Here is a 17083-nt window from a genome sequence, read left to right as displayed (position 1 = left end):
CTGGAACCAGGAGAACCAGAACACTTACAACAAGTTATTCCATTAAAGCTACAGACTATAACACATCCCCTATACTAAGGAAAGGGAGAGTAAAAATGAAAACAGTACAGGAAATAATATGCACAGGAAAAATAACTGCAACAACTCAACTTAGAGTTATGATGTATTCAACTCATAATCATTAAAGCGTGCAGGATCTCGATGTGATCTTCAAGGAAATCTGCTAGAACCATTCTCATCAAATTTGGGTGATCTTGGACCATGAGAATTGCATTCCAGATCAGAAGAAGACAAAGACGCAACACCATCAAACCTGACGAGTCTGGACATGTTCCATTTGCAACCATTCTGCATCGTTACAACATTTTTATGAATAAAACCAATAATGGAAGGACCCATGTACTCAGTGAAACCTTTTTTATGCAATCTGGGCTTCTTAACTAAAACCACATTACCAACCTTCCATGATCTTGTTCCTACTGAATTTTTAAGATCATGTCGTTCTTTATATTTCCTTTGGTAATATTGAATCCTAGACTCCACCTCCTCTTTTTGTACAGGTACAAAATTCTGAGGAGACAACCATCCAGGATTCAATTTAGAACAAGCTTGCCTCCCTCTCAATATTTGGAAAGGAGAATTACTCATAATGTGGTTGATCGTGGTGCGATAAGCCCACCAAGTATCACGTAAGATGTCTTTAAGAGGAGACTTTGTCTCAATGGCTCTCTGTACAAAACGTTTAACAACACGTGTTCATTCGTACAGCAAGGCCATTGGCCTGTGGTGAATAAAGAGCTGTTTTTAGATGAGATATACCCAGATCATTTAAGAATTGTTCCATATCTTTGGAAGTAAATTGCACCCCATTGTCTGTTATGAGATATCTGGGAATACCATCACTTGCAAACTCATCCTTAAGAAAATCTATCACAATTTTAGTATGAATTGCACCAACACATTTTGTGGAAACCCATTTAGAGGTATAATCTACTAATAGAATAACAAATCTTTCAGATGGAGGCAACAACTCAAAGGGACCCATGAGATCCAATCTCAATTTGATCCATGGTTGACTCGGAATCTCCACAGGCGATAAAGGGTACAGAATTTATGATTTTAGATTTGTCATTTGAAGCACAATGAATACAGTATTTAACCACCAGTTCTACTTGATGGTCCATATATGGCCACCAATATCGTTCACCTAATCTTGTTTTAGTGAGACTTCTTCCTAGGTTTCCCTCATGTGCCAGATTTATTAATTCGGATCTTAAATCCAAAGCTGGCACTAACCTCTCACCACACATTAAATCATCATTTAAAAGAGTTAATTCTTCTCTAACAGACCAAAACGGAAGAAGATCAGGATCAACAATCTTACTGAGTGACGGCCAACCCTTAATGACAAGGGTCCCGATTCACAGAATGAACTTAAGACTCAATCCTAAACTTACTACTATTTTGGTATTCACAGAATGCACTTACTACTTTTGGCATTCACAGAATGAATTTACTACTTTTGGTATTCACAGAAGTTAGGATTTTGTCTTAAGTCTGTCGTAAGTCGGTCTTAAGTTTGTCTTAAGACAAACTTAAGACTAATGCAAGAATTTTTCTGCCCATTTTTCTTTAACGCTCTAGAAGCAAAGGCAATGACTTTTTCTAAACCTGCATCAACCTGGGTGAGGACTGCACCAAGGCCAGATAGGCTGGCGTCTGTAGAGAGAAACGTTTTTTTCTTTGCATCACAAAAATGACCAAGACTGGTAAGATGACTGATGGTATTTTCGACAGACACAAAAGCACGATTGCAATCTTCACTCCATAAAAAATGGATACCCTTCTTTAATAATATTCTGATTGGTTCAACAACAGATGCAAACCCCTTGATGAATTTCGCATAAAATTCTGCTAGCCCTAAGAAGGACCTAACTTGCTCTTTATCACACGGGGTTCAAGTTCAAGTTTGGGTTGTATTCCTTCACCCGAAATTGCATGACCCAGATATGTGACTGAGGACGCACCAATCTTACACTTCTGTTTGTTAACAGTAAGACCCTTATCAGACAACCTCTGTAACACTCTCCTCAATGTGGCATCATGCTCATGATCATCAGTACCATGAACAAGAATATAATCTTGAAAAAGCAGTTTGTTTGGTATATCACCAAGGATTATCTTCATGATGCATTGAAAGCATGCCGTAGCTGACGCCAACCCGAAGGGCATCCTGACAAATCGGAAAGCACCAAGCGGTGTCACAAAAGACGTAAGATGTTTCGAGTCAGGGTGAAGTAAAACCTGGTGATACGCCGAGGACAGATCTAATACTGAAAACACCTTCGCCCCGTTTAACATAGTAATTGATTCTGCAATGTTGAGAAGGGGTTGGCGATCTACCCATATACACCTGTTGGGACCCCTGAGGTCTACACACATTCTGATGTTCTTCCCACCATCCTTAGGCGCCAAAACCACCAGAGCCAACCATTCAGACGATTCGATCTCCTCAATTACATTTAGACTAATTAACCTGTCAAGTTCAATTTTCAATGGAGCCATCATCATAGTTGGAACTTTCCTGACCTTATGTACACAAGGCACAGCATTTCTTTTGAGGATAATACGATGTTCTAAATTTTTTAACAATCCAAGCTTGTCTGAAAAGACTTGAGGAAACTCCTCAAAGAATTTAATAGAGCTCGAAATATGGTCAACTAGCATAACCTGGTCAGGCTTAAGAGCATTAGACTTAAGGATTATTCCCAAATCTCTTTGGTGCCTCCAACCTAAAAGGTTGTCACCTCGATGTGCCACATATATTTTTCCAATTGTTTCTCTGCCTTTAAAGTTTATCCTCATAACTGTGCATCCTACCATGCATGCTCCTCCATAACTGATTTGATTGAGGAAGTAATTGAACATCAGGGAAGGTTTTGTTCCACTCCTCAGTACCATAGTGAAAGGGGATCCAGAATCCGCTAAGACAACAAAAAACTGATCACCAATTTGAATATCACATTCAGGCATAAAAATGGTTTCAGCATCTACAACCCCATCACTCCTCACACTAGACACAGTCATTCTTGGGGTGCTAGATACACCTTCCTTACTTTCAATATAATGCACCTTATTACCAGACTTGCAGACTCTAGCATAATGACCCGTCATACCACATTTGAGAAAAGTGGCAGATTTGGCATAACAGTTGGGAAAATTGGAAGAATGATTAGTGCTTCCACATCTGTAACTCTTCATTTTACCCCGTTCAAACTGAAACTTTGCTTTAGGATTAGGGGTTACCTTACAGATGCTATCATCAGGTGACTGTTGGTGATTAGAAGTCGAAATCTCATGAATATTACTGGGTGTTAAGGTATTGTCCGGGGTAGGTTTGTGTTCTTTAATTTTTTTTATCCATCCCGAAGTGTTCTCAACACCCTCAACTATAGAGATTGCATCTTTTAAAGAAGGATTTTTGGACAACAGTTTTTCCTGAACCCTAGGACTATTAGTACACCATACAAGTTGGTCATGAATTAAGGATTCAGTTAATTCCCCAAATTTGCACGCTCTGGCAAGAGTTTTCAAAGATGCTATGTAGTTCCCTACTCTCTCAATAGGTTCTTGAACCCTCACAAAGAATTTGTGACGTTCTAAAACTACATTTATGCGTGGCCCAAAGTAATTTTCTAGCATTTTCATGGACATTTCAAATACATCTGTAGGTTGTCCAGAACCCTCACCAATGGGCAACTCATCAATGCTGTCATAAATGTTACGACCTTCCACACCTAAATTATGGAGAATAATCGCTTGCTTCCTAAAAGCAGAAAACCTTTCCCCACCTATGGCTACTAAATATGAGTCAAAAAGGTTCTTCCAACATTTCCATGGAAGCAAAGGCTCACCCTTCTCACACAGAAAAGCAGGAGATTGACTCATGGAGGTCGAAGACGAAGTGGTATAGAACGATTAATGATACTAAATAAAGAAAGAAATTGCAATGTTAGATATACAACTAAGTAACAATAGGACCAATATTGTGAAAACTAACAAAAACAACAAACCGAAAAATATGTGAACTAAATAAAAAAAAAATATTGTTGGCACAATGTAAATCAAAGTCAAGTGTGTAGTTTTCACTACAGTAGCATATTCTGTTCAGCGTAGTGAGGAATTATAAATCCTTCATGTGCTTGTTGAACTCTCCATTGCGAACTCAATAGTCAAAATATATCTAAAACATCCTTGTCTGCAATAGCTTTCCCCGTCTTTTGTTGACGTTATGGCAAAACAATTAAATAACGTAGCCTTACTGTGTGCGATGAGTCATTGCACTGATAATGGCACAAAACATCGGGAAATTAATGAAAAAGCAACGCTGTTGTTCCGGTTGTTATGGAAACATTAGACAGGATGTGCGTCTCATACCCTATGGCACTTTGCATGCTGACAGAGGCGTCGAAGCATCAGAGGTGCAGACGCGTGAGGAGCAACGGCGTTCTCAATCGCGAGGCAAACACACACGTGTCACTTTCAAGGGTAAACACAGTATATACTTAAACTTTACAATGGTGTAATGTCTTCATTCAATGAATGCGATTGCAAACAGGCACCTGAAATCACAACACGTTGTCATTCACTGTGTAGACGTTTTCAAAGGTTAGCGTTATGTTGTTTAACACATTGGCTGTTAAAGCAGGCAATCACAAGAGTTAGCGCTGTGTTCTGTCTCAATCTTGAGTATACTACGCAGAAACAGACCCCAAAATAAGTTAAAAAAATAATTCCAACAAGCAAATCCAATGGAGAGTCTTTCTTTCTTATTCTTTTTAAAAACTGAATTGAAGAGGTTGTGGGTACTTTCGTCAATTTCCTGACAGTCAAAAAACGTTCCACTTCCAGATTAGTCAAGACATTTTGGCCCACATGCATCAAGCATTTTGGAGTCGCAAACGGTGCGATTCCTTAAAATCAGCCGTTTGCGATTCCAAAAATGCTTTTTGAGATGCATCATGCTTTTTTAGAAATCGCAACTTTTTTGCGATTTCTAAAATTGCGATAGCATTTCAGAAATTAAACAATTGCGAAATTGTTTAAAAAAGCACAAACATGCATTTTTTAAACTGTAAAGTTACAGACACACATGTCCTTAGGACATGTGTGTATGTAACTTATACTCAAAAGTACATTTCATGGGTGAAAGGGGGGGGGTCATTTGGACCCCCCTCTCCACCCTTGAAATGCATTGCTGAATTGCGATTTCAAATTGCGAATTCGCAATTCCCATTCATTCCTATGGGCATTTTAGCCCATAGGAATGAATGGGAATTGCGAATTCGCACTTTGCTAATCGCATATTTGGGAATCAGTAAAATTTGTGATTTTTACCGATTCTCAAATATTTAGCGAAAATGTACATGCATCCCATTTTGCATTTCCTAATTTGAGATTCCCTAAAAATCGCAAATTAGGAAGTGCAAAATGAAACAATGATGCATGTGGGCCATAATACATACTTGGCAGCAGCTTTTCTCAGACGATAGTTCATGCTAGTCTCAAATTCGTGGGTTCATGGTGAGTTGGTGGTGTATGCGCTTGTGTTCACAAGCTTCCCGTCGTCGCCAGTGTTAAATATGACAAACACTGTAATGTTGTGAAGTTCAGTTTATTCACAGTAGCACCACCAACACGATGCTGCCAGGCTCTCCAGTCGTCAGTCTCTTAAGTGCCTAACTGCAGTCATAACCATGGACACAGGAACAAGGAGAACCAGAACACTTGCAGCAAGTAATTCCATTAAAGCTACAGACTATAACAATACCCTAAAACAGAGCGAGCAGCGTATGCATGCTGCCACTAAGCTCGACCTAAAATGTCAGAGAGCTTCAAGGACAGCCTTTTTTTCTTGTTTCCAAAAACAAATACCTGTGCCATGTCATAATGGTGTGCCGGATCAGGAAACATTGTTTCTTTAAACTGAAAGCACATTGCCTGGATAACTTCTGGAAAGAAAGCCTTCCCTACATGGTGGGAAAGCCTTACTAAGGAAAGCATGCTCTGACTGATTCAGCAGAGGTTGGTGTCTCTGTTTTCCCAGATGCTTTGCAGCCAATCAATACCACGTTAAATGAGGGCCCAAGTCTGAAAAAGTACATTTTAGTCGCGAAGCTCAGTGATGTTGCATAACCTGAAGACTGCACCACTTGGTACATTTTGGGGCACATTTACTATTTTTTCATGCAACAAGGCACAGCAAGGGAACTGTACTGCATTGTGTGAAAGGGAGTGAGCAGGAAAGCTTGTTATTTACAAAAACATGGAGCATTTATGCTCTCCGCTTTAGCTGAACTGTGTTCTCCCTAGTGCAAATGTATGGACCCTGCAGATACCTTCCTGCACCAAAAAATTCAAAGATGATTTTTTTTCTATATGTTATAGAGAATGCATCACACATAGTAAATGGAAAAAGAAGGAGAAAGAAACAATCATCTGGTAGGCATACCAGTTTGACACAATACCAGTTTTCTAAATTTTGCAAATCTGGAATTTGTCAAATCCATGGGTGAGTGCACAGGAGTGTATGTATCCAGATGTACGGCATATGCAGCAAATGTTCACTGTGTGTAGTATGCATACTGCGTTCTGATTGGCTGAGTGTTCCTAACTACATGTGGCATCTGACTCTGTGGAATTTCGAGAATGCGTGCCTTTTACCAAACATGATTTATTGGGGCCAATCTCCTTGGATTTGGTATGGTGTAGCAGCATAACTGTGGGATCCATCTGGGTTTTTCCTGCTTGGGCGTTTGTCTTCAGGTTAAGTGTAACCTCATTGTTAACCCATCAATTGGTATGCTTGGGTTTGGGTCACGCTGCCTGTCTGACTGAGGATTGATAAAGAGGTCATCTTGGGTGGATTCCAGAGCAATGATATGAGGTCGTTATTACATGTAGACATTGTTATTGCGTTTACCAACATTCTCATTGTTATGAGAACATTTCTCATGGCATACATCAACATTGTATTTATCAGTATTTACATTGTAATGTGTACATATATTATGGTGTACATTGACATCACATTCACCGATATCAATAAATGCTGTAGATCTCCCACAGCTTTCACATCTCCACTAATAGACATCCTAAACTTTAAGCACACAATGAGATCAAAATGCAGACTATGTAAAAGATGTCTCAGGTATAACTAAGTGCCAAAACAAGGATGTATATCAAAATAATACTGTCTCACCTTGCACTTCAAATGCCTGGGACCAGTCAATGGCCCCAATGAAGGATTCAGGAACACTGGTTGGATCCTTGAAAAAGTACACATAGGAATTCATGTACGTGTCAGAGCTACTGTTTTCCTCCTATTCAAAATAAGAGAGTAAAAAGCACTAATTTTAGAATAAAAATATTTCACTAATCATTTTAGGTATGTAATAGATAACACAGAGTGATTTTTCCTCTGCTATGGTGGAGGAGCATATCCCCACTGCGTTGAATCTGTGCCAGAACAGGAAACATAAAATGATAATAACTTTCAGACTCAACATTGTATCCTATGCAGATGACACCCAACTCATCCTCTCCCTATCTTCTTCCCTACCAACTTCTCCAAACACAATTTTCAAGAAGGAATGGAAGCAGTTGCCAGGTAGATGAAGAACAGCTGCCTACAACTAAGCACAGACAAAACCGTGGGCACACACAACGATGCCTGGAATGACACCTGGTTTCCCCCTGCTCTTGAGAAACCACCCTGCCCCACGACCACACAAGCAGCCTTGGAACCATACTGGACTCTGAACTCAAAATGGAACACCAAATCAAGGATGTCTCTTCCTCCTGCTTCCTCACCCTCTGTCTCCTATGAAAGACCTTCAACTGAATTTCCCTTGAACAAAGGAAATCCTTCACCCACACCCTCATCATCAGCAGACTGGACTACAGCAACGTACTCCACGCCAGGATCAACAAGAACCTCACCCGCAAACCCTAGAACATCCAGAATGCCTCCACCAGAATAGTCCTCAACCTACCACACCACTGCCACATCACCCAACACCTGCGGATACTACGTTGGTTTCCCATTGATAAGAGAATCACCTTTAAACTCCTCAACCATGCCCAAATAATAAAAAATAAAAAAAAGATGCAGTGGAGAGAAATATCTACCTCAACTGGAGAAGGCTGCTCCTTTGAAAAAGCATTTAGCAGGTCACTGAGACTGGGTATTCTTCCTTTTAGTACTGAGAAGCGCAGGGAATGGAGAATGTAGCACTGGCTTATCCTCTCTTCTGACATCCTCAATATCCTTCATGTCACGCTACCTTTGATTCAGCCTCATGTGAAGTGTTTAGTGGGTTACAAGTAATTTGTTAGAGAAACACAAAACATTAAGTAGATAGATGTACCTTCTTTTGGGGCCGCACAAGCACAGCATTGAAGTTTGGCCATGAATCCACCAAGATTTCTTGATGAAATGGGTTTCCCTGACAAATTTTTGACAAAGAGCCATAAACCTACATGTTGAATTAAAAATTAAAAATAAATTTTTAAACAATTCTGTTTTATTATAACTTCATAGTAAATTCAGTCAATCAATATATTCTTTATTCAACTTTAGAAAAAAAAACATAAAAGTGAAGCACCGTACTGTAAATTTAATAAATATAAACATCGGATAAATTGGCTTTATGTTAGAAATGGGGTCCCTAGTTGGCAATGGTTTGCACCTTTGTCCAAAGTAGGGACCCTTCCTTCTAGCCAGGATAAGGGGGATACACTACGGACAAAATCCCTGTCCACCCCTTTGTAGCTTGGCACAAGCAGATAGGCTTATTTCAGAGGCAGTGTGTATCGCATTTGCACATAAAAATGTGTCCTTCAAAGAGAGAATTGCTGGATAAAAAGATTTGCTACATTGATGCCATATAGTTTGAACGACAGGGTGGAATTCAGTTGATACCTTTAACTCATATGCAGATAATTAATGTATCACCGTATCATGTTTTGTATTTCAGCGTTTTGCCACTAATGAGTCTTTACATTGATCTTATATTTCCCTAAGCAGTTTAACATATTCTAAAATGGCTGACATGATAGTGAATATTCGCTGAGATGTCAATGTTATACATGTTATACACACAGTGCCTATTATTATACTGTTTTGATGTCTATTTTTTACTCTAAAGTAGATTTTTCACTTTAATTTAGGTTTTTATGTCACCTTTTAATATATTTGTCACTTGTTTGGCTTTTGCACGATTGACGCTAGATAACACCTGTCTAAGATGGCCCCCGAAATTTGAAGATAGTCCTTTGTTCATCTTTCAATGCATTCGACAGTTGCATGGTTTTCACACAATTAACATTAGACCAACCCTTTCCGAGATGGGCCCCAAGACTGAAGATAGGCCTTTTTCAGGATTAGTGAACAGGAGGTGTACTGAACCTCGGTTCAGCGTGTAGCTGATCCACATCGTAATGGAAGTGTTCAGAAGCATCAGGACGCGTCTCTATTGATTGAAGATTCCCGTAACTAAAGGTGCGTGCTGGGTAAACCTGGAGTTCCGTGATACAAACCCCAATTGCATGCCGCATGAATTGGTATTTGCCACGAGGTGGGCTCTGTTCACAGTTAAACTGTTATGATTGAATACCTTGGTTGTTTTAAGTTCCTTTTTATTTAACCTTTTACAAACTTGTGGCAGAGGTTCTAAAGCGGTGACTAGAGTGTTATAGTGAAAGAGACTATGACTATGAAAACCGGGTGCGTGTGCCCGAGTGAAAAAAGGTTTGTCGTAACTCCGATCAACAGATGAATATGTGCATCGTCTGAAAATATTCGGGTGAACCGTAGTTTATGAGGATGCCCAAAAGAAAGGGATGGTGATAAGTCAATCGTGTGAACATGCATTACTAAAAAATAAGTTTCCGTCAACAGGGCAATTCCGGGCCTGACCTGTATAATGAAAGTGATGATTCACATATGGGAATTATGGTTCCAAAGCGACTATCTGTAAAAATACATGTTGAGGTGATGTTAATTTAGTACAGAGGACTGCCTTGTTCAAAAAATTATCCGAGCGTGACAGTGGCGCATACGCTATGGGGTGATAGTGAAAGAGATCTTAGTCTCCGGTCCTCACGGCGTGTTGGAGTGGTCATCACCGAGTTTGAGGCGCCATCTTTCAAACACCAGTATTTTAAAGACAACCTATTCCGATATGGGAGTAGGTGTCATGTGACTCAGTTGTGTGTACGACGCTTGCAGATAGGTGAATAAATGTCATGTGGTACGGTGCGAACGAGTTGAACACAAGTGCAAACTTTGTATGTGAAACTTTATCAATCCAGTGTGTATACACGTTCCTAACGTGGAAACTGAGTGATACCAGAGATGGTATTAACCAAGTAAATGGAAAATAAATGTATGCGAAATCTGCTGGTGACAAACACATATAAAGATAACTGAGTGCCTAAAAACACACACACAGCACACCAGTCCCTTAACCTCAGCCGGCTGAGGAAAGGCATCTTCCGGGCTCTTCACGATATAACATTGTTATCAAGGAACAAGGGTCACACTTACATTAGAAGTACCCAGTGACCTTCTTGATACCGGAGCGGCTGGTATGCATAGCTTGGCTGCTTCCGGCACGGTACAGAACTAGTGTCCAAAAAAGTGAAGTGGCAGCACCTAAGTGCAGCCCTGATGAAACTGCTCAACGCAATATAGCAGTGAAACATGTCGGCACTGGCAGTAGGAAATGGTATGCATGATTAGCTACCAGCCTTTTTAATTATCAATAGCACACGATCACCGCCCTATGAATAAAATTGGTTAAGGGACTGGTGTGCTTTGTGTGTGTTTTTAGGCACTCAGTTATCTTTATGTGTGTTTGTCACCAGCATATTTTTCAGCACTTCACTTTTTGTCACTTTATGTGTTGTTTGTTTTGGACACTTCTTTCCTTTCCTCTTATTTTCCTTTGAGAATCAAGTGACCACCGATGATGAGACAGGGGCCTGTCTGGAAATTGCATACCAGTTACCCCGATGGTGGTGTTTCCGTGAGGGGTCATTTGCTTCTCGCACATTTTTTCCTCTATTAAGAGTAAGGTCCAATGTTTGGTGTGAACTTGTATGATCTATTATAGTTTGGTTCACTTTAAGTGGATGTTCTGTGGTGGTGCCCAGGAGAACAGGTCTTTTAAATATGGGCGGAAGACAGTGCATTACCTCATTATAATGTGGATAAGAGAGTAGTGGGGAGTAGGACTTTTGGACCCCCTTCGAGTCACTGATATATGCGTACGCCATTGGATTGGGTCTTATTTTGCATATTGACTGTGAGTGGAGGGCGACCCTTTCCGTATTCCCTCTGAACTCCTAGATTGTTTGAGAACCTCAAAACATGAGGCCAGCTCTTCTTCAGGCCCTTGTAGACTTTCCTTAATCAGGGAAAACACCACACAGCAAAGTTCTTTTTCAAGCAGGGGCCACAGCACACAGCAAAGTCCTTCTCTTTTCTTCTGCAGAAACAGCAACTGCAGGCCAACCCGAGACACACAGCAAGGGCAGTACTTTTCCTCAGTTTCTTCAGCTCATCTCCTCAGCAAAGGTTCCTCTTGATACCAGTAATAGTCTAAAGTTCAGGGGTTTTAAGTCTAATACGTATACCCCAAAATGTCTGTGATCCCTTTGTGCAATGGGAACTGAGCCCAGTCCAAACCAGTTCTGGGGGCACTCTGCCAGTGCACAACAAAAATCCTTTATCAGTGTGGGCCTTGGTTTCAGACACACCACAGGGGGGTGGATCCAGCATTGTGGAGGGCAGGCACAGCCCTATTCAGGTACAAGTGCCATCACTCCAAATGTAGATCAGACATATTCAGCCTAGTGCTGACTCATCTAAACTCCTGGAGCCACTGCAACTTTCCAACCCCTGTCACTCGAAAGCCGACAGTCAATCCTCAAACAGGCAGAGGCACACAGAGAGGTTAAACAAGAAAATAGTCACTTTCTAAAAGTGCTATTTTCAAACACAGAATTTAAAAAACATCCCTACTAAAAGATGAGTTATTAAATTCTGAGTTCAGGGCTATCAGACTCCAATTTTCTATCTTACTGTTCAGGGAAGATATGCTTGTAAAATGTTACAACGCATTCCCTATTCTGTCCTACGGGCAAGATAGCCTTTCAATAGTGAAAAACGAAATTGTCAGTATTTCAACATCAGGACATGGTACACATACCAGTACATGTCCTACCTTTCACATACACTGCACCCTGCCCAGTGAGGTACCTTGGGCCTACTATAGGGGTGTCCTATGTGCAAGGAAAGGGAAGGGTAGCGCCTGGCAAGTGGGTGTACTTGCCAGGTCAACATGGCAGTTAAGAACTGCATGCAGGCACTGCGGGGGGTGGCCTGAGACATCTCTTTAGGGATACTCATGTGGGTGGCACAATCGGTGCTGCCAGCCCACTATTAGCATTTGCCGCATGAATTGGTATTTGCCACGAGGTGGGCTCTGTTCACAGTTAAACTGTTGACTAGAGTACACTCAGTGCACTTTACTATGGACCTACTGGTAAAACAACTATGCCAATATGGATAGCCAATCACAGTAACAATTTACACAGAGAGCATATGCACTTTAGCACTGATCAGCAGTGGTAAAGTGCCCAGAGTCCAAAAGCCAACAACCACATGTCAGGAAAAAATAGGAGGAAGAAGCAAAAAGTTTGTGGCAAACCCTGCAAAAACTGCCATTTCCAACATTTAACTGCACTCATTCACCGTTAACCCTTTATGGGTCCTGGAGTAGCGTGCTACTAGCCGAAAAAGAACGTATTAGGGGTGGCAGGTGCTATATAAATGCAAATATGTTTCTCTCTTCTATCCCTCCACTGTCCTTCTCAATACAAATACATTACAAGCATTTGTATTTCACCATACTAATTTACCAATAACCCTTTATGGGTTCCAGAGTAAAATGCTACACGTTAAAAGTGCTCTTCAACACCCCATCAGGGCTAGCAAGAGCTATATAAATGCAGACCTTTTCCCCTCTTCTTTCCCTCCGCTATGCTTCTAAATCAAAATAACTGAGTGACATATCCAATACTCAAATTACTTTTGTTTTTCACTATATCAATTTACCACTAATCCTTCATGGGTTCCGGAGTATCGCACTACTCGCCGCAAAATCACTTTGACACCTCATCCGGGGTAGTGAGCGCTATATATATATACTACTACAATACAATACAATGTAATGTTTTGTATGACTCGCTACATGCAAGGGGGCTAGCTGCTTAAGAGTGGGCTGGATTCAAGAATATGAGTTATTGCATAAAGTCACTAGGCCATAGTAGAAATTGAATTAGTTATAATAACAAGATGTGTGCTGTACTAGTGGGCCAAGGGATGTTTCAACATGAAGGTCTTCAACCTGTTCTTGAAAGTGCAAATATGTAAATGTCTTTGCTTCAGGTTGGTAGAACATTCAGAGTTTTGGATGTATCACTGTTCAGTCAGTCAGTCAAAAAGTTTATTGTATGATTAATTAAAATCTATACAATCTTCCCATTATAAAAATACCTGTACATAAACAATCAATAACAAACAATTATTATCAAACAGCCTTAAAATTAAATACAACAGTTAAAATTTGGATTTAGGCCGGCTCCTGCCATCTAACTGGGATCCTAATCAACTTTGGATTAGTCTGTGTGTACCGTTGGAGATCCTTAAGAAGCTGGGGTGGGGCAACTTTCTCCGTCGTTTTGAACCTGCTCAGCCCTAACCGTTTTTTTACCTCTACCAACAATTTTACTCCCCGGCAGGCCAGAATTATGGAGGAACCCCCCAGCCAGCTTATCACTGCCTGTCTGCAAGTAAGAATTTTCAGTTCATTAAAAATGGGCTTCAAATACCGTCTCCTCAGGACCGTGACTACTGGACAAGCACATAAAAAGTGAGATAAGGATTCCGTTTTGTATCCACATAGCCGGCATTGCTCTGTTTGATGGTTATGTTTCCAGGATGGTAATAGATCTTTTGCAACGTGCTGTCCCATTCGGTACTCTATGTAGTTCTTTTTTAAGTGCCCGCTAAAATAAATATGCTTGAGGCTTAAGTGATTTAAAAGAGGTGATGATCGTCCACCCGTGCCGACATTAAGAGGTAGTGTTTTTGTCCACCAAGAAGGATTTTCTTTTTTCTGCCTCGTTGACTGCTCTACTAAAACTTGCTTTGTCTGCCCTGGTTTCCCATACTGTTTGTAGATCAAGCTCTATCAAGCAGGTTTTCAAATACCTTCCCCAGGAGCTTGGTGTTTCGTTTTCCACCTGATGTTTGATTTCTTCCCAGATCATTGTTATTTTCCTTTCTCTATTTCAATACTCTTCTCTGTTGAAAAACAACAAGAAATTGTAATGGATTGCACAACCATAATATTCTACCACTGACGGTAAGGCTACCTCCATTGATAAGAATACATCATCAGGAGGTTATCAGTTTTGAAGGCCCATGATCATTAAGTCATGTCACCATACATTTATTCAATGATGTCAGTGAGACCTACTCACAAACTCCTGTTTCAGTATGTAAAGTAGTATTCCAGTAACACTTTACATACTCACAAATGCCATTCTCTGACTTCTTGGTGGAGATTACCCACCTGTGCCTACCCTCTTCCTTGTGTATGGAGTTCTCCTCCATGAGAGGGGCAGACTTTGAATCCAGGTAGAGACTCATGCTTTTTATGTACTATGGGAGAATTTGAGGAAAAATGGGGAACAAGCTGAACACTCTAGTTAGTGCCCAGGTTTAGGCTGAGAGCTTCTCCTGTAAAGAGCAAACTAAAGGACTAGTGACACCCTGAATCTGTTCACCTCAAATGTTTGTTTTTCTAGCAAAGGATTTAAGCATAGGATTAGCAGAATGTCATTCACACTGAGATAGAAAGGGCCAACAGCCTTTTGGTACACCAGGCACAATACTATTGCTTTGGATTTGTAAATGCCATCCAAGTTAACCTGAAATAAATATAATCAACCTCTGACACATGTTTCAATATCATTATAGCTCTTCAGAGAGGTTTAGAGTAGTCCAGACACAGGGGGACATCCAGTATAAGTCAAAACAATACCTTTTCAGGCTTAGAATGGCACATAAATTATGCAAGAGAAGAAGAAGAGAAGTCTGGGTAGTTCCCAGGTTTAGGTGGAGAGCTGCTCCTGTATAGAGCACCAAACATCACCAGAGAAACTCTGCATCTCCTCCAGGTTATTTAATAATATTCATTTTTTATGTTATTAAATACATTCATAATTGCTAAAGTATAATAAAACAACTTTAAAATAAAATCTGGATAAAGTAATTCAAAAGGCAACTATTCAGATTTATAATTAAAAACTAATAATATTACATTACTAATAATTTTACATACTGGCCAAATTAACTTACATTATTTTTAAATAACTACTTTTTTCTCACAAACACATATCCCAATGCAATACAAAGTCATAGATATACATAATAAATCAACATACATACCATTAGAAATGTATCTTGCCCACCCAATATCATATATAAATATAAAAACTTAAGCCAAGCTAAGTTAAAGGTTTATCCCCAAAATGTATAATTAAAATTCCAAACAATACAGCAATAAGCTGGACAAAAACAAAATATACAATACAACTCCAAATAATCCACAGAATCCATTAAAAACTAGGAAAATAAAAAACTCGAAAAAGCACCAGGAAAACAGAAAAATCAACAAAAAAGAAAATAATGATTCCGTTTGAAAAAGAACCAGGTTTTTGCCATTGGATAAAAAATGGTGAAAAATAAACCAATAAAATTAAACATATGAAACTACCCAAACAAAATGTATAGCCCTCATATAAAACACATCACAGAAAAAAACATGAAAGCAATATTAAATAAACATCAAAGATACATAAAATGCATGTACGTTTTACATTTTACAATGAACCCTATTGCACTAGCCTAAAATAACCCCTGCTACACAAACAAATAACATAGTACAGAGCACAAGCCTAATTAACTCTTAACACATCAACCCTATCTAAAGCCTCAGAAAATAAGTGGAAAATAGACTTACCTGATTTATAAACCAGCAACAGACCTGCAACCACAAACTCTATGAACACCCCCAAATTGGTATATTTATTTAGTGAAAAAGTTCCTAGTAAAGTGGTACTCCTTGTGCCCAGGGCCTGTAAATTAGATGCTACTAGTGGGCCTACAGCATTGGTTGCGCCACTCGCTTAAGTAGGCCTTTAAACATTTCTCAAGTTTGCCCTTGCAGCCTGTGTATGCAGTTTGAAACTGCCATTGTGATCTGGCAAAGGAGACATTTTGCCAGGCCGAAACCTTTCTTTTTAATATATGAAAAGTTGAACTTAGGGAAGGCACTGGCCTGTTCAGAGGACAGGGTGCAGTGTATTTAAAATGTTGGATGTATACTTTGCATTTTTTAATGTTTTACATATCATGTCCTGTCTTATATATGTTTTTCATTACTGCAAGGCCCACCTTTACTATAGGATATCATTGGTGTTGCCTCATTACATTGAATAAGCTGTAACTTCCTGACAGGAACCGGTACCCAGTTATGTTTTGTGTCTTTAGAATGGTAATGGATAATCCTCTTCTGTGGTAAAGTTGGGTTTTAAATTGCAATTTTGAAAATGTAAGAAAGTTTACATTTTTCTGCCTTAGCCATTTAGTGCCTGCTGCCTGTATCTAGGTCACATGCCTGGGTGTAGCTGACAGTTTGGCTTTGTTTATTCCTCTTAGACAGCCACAGACAATAGCAGGCTTAGGTGTGCCTGGATGGACAATTTCTAGCAGGATGGGAGAGGGGAGCTGGGCACAGCCCTACTTACACATAAATAGTGTCTCGGTAGGATCGAGACACAAGAGGTGGCAAAAACAAAGGGGGAATTGACCATAAGGGGGCAGAGTAGACCCCCCCTTGACTCCATAGGTTTGATGATGGGGGCCATAAAAGGGCCCCGCGGGGCA

General features: G+C 40.0%; 1 protein-coding gene across 5 annotated transcripts in view; it reads right to left on the bottom strand.

Annotated features, from left to right (window-relative positions):
* Positions 1-17083, bottom strand: part of LOC147735091 (glycine N-acyltransferase-like protein 3) — a 261834-nt gene that overhangs the window by 56642 nt on the left and 188109 nt on the right. For 4 of the 5 annotated variants that reach the window (XR_015307552.1, XM_086953139.1, XM_086953141.1 and 1 more), the window contains 2 exons: positions 8430-8537; positions 7262-7382 (listed from right to left, as the gene is read on the bottom strand). Coding sequence is in view for 4 of the 5 variants with exons in the window: in XM_086953139.1 (XP_086809265.1) it covers positions 7262-7382; positions 8430-8537 (229 nt within the window). In the remaining variant the exon portion in view is untranslated. The remainder of the gene's footprint in view (positions 1-7261; positions 7383-8429; positions 8538-17083) is intronic. The other variant, XM_086953143.1, reaches the window with a different exon arrangement.

Source organism: Lissotriton vulgaris, chromosome 1_2 (genome assembly GCF_964263255.1).
Source record: "Lissotriton vulgaris chromosome 1_2, aLisVul1.2, whole genome shotgun sequence".
In the NCBI taxonomy this organism is placed as follows: Eukaryota; Metazoa; Chordata; class Amphibia; order Caudata; family Salamandridae; genus Lissotriton; species Lissotriton vulgaris.
The sequence above is the reverse complement of the archived record's forward strand: the minus strand, read 5'-3'. Positions and strand labels throughout refer to the sequence as shown.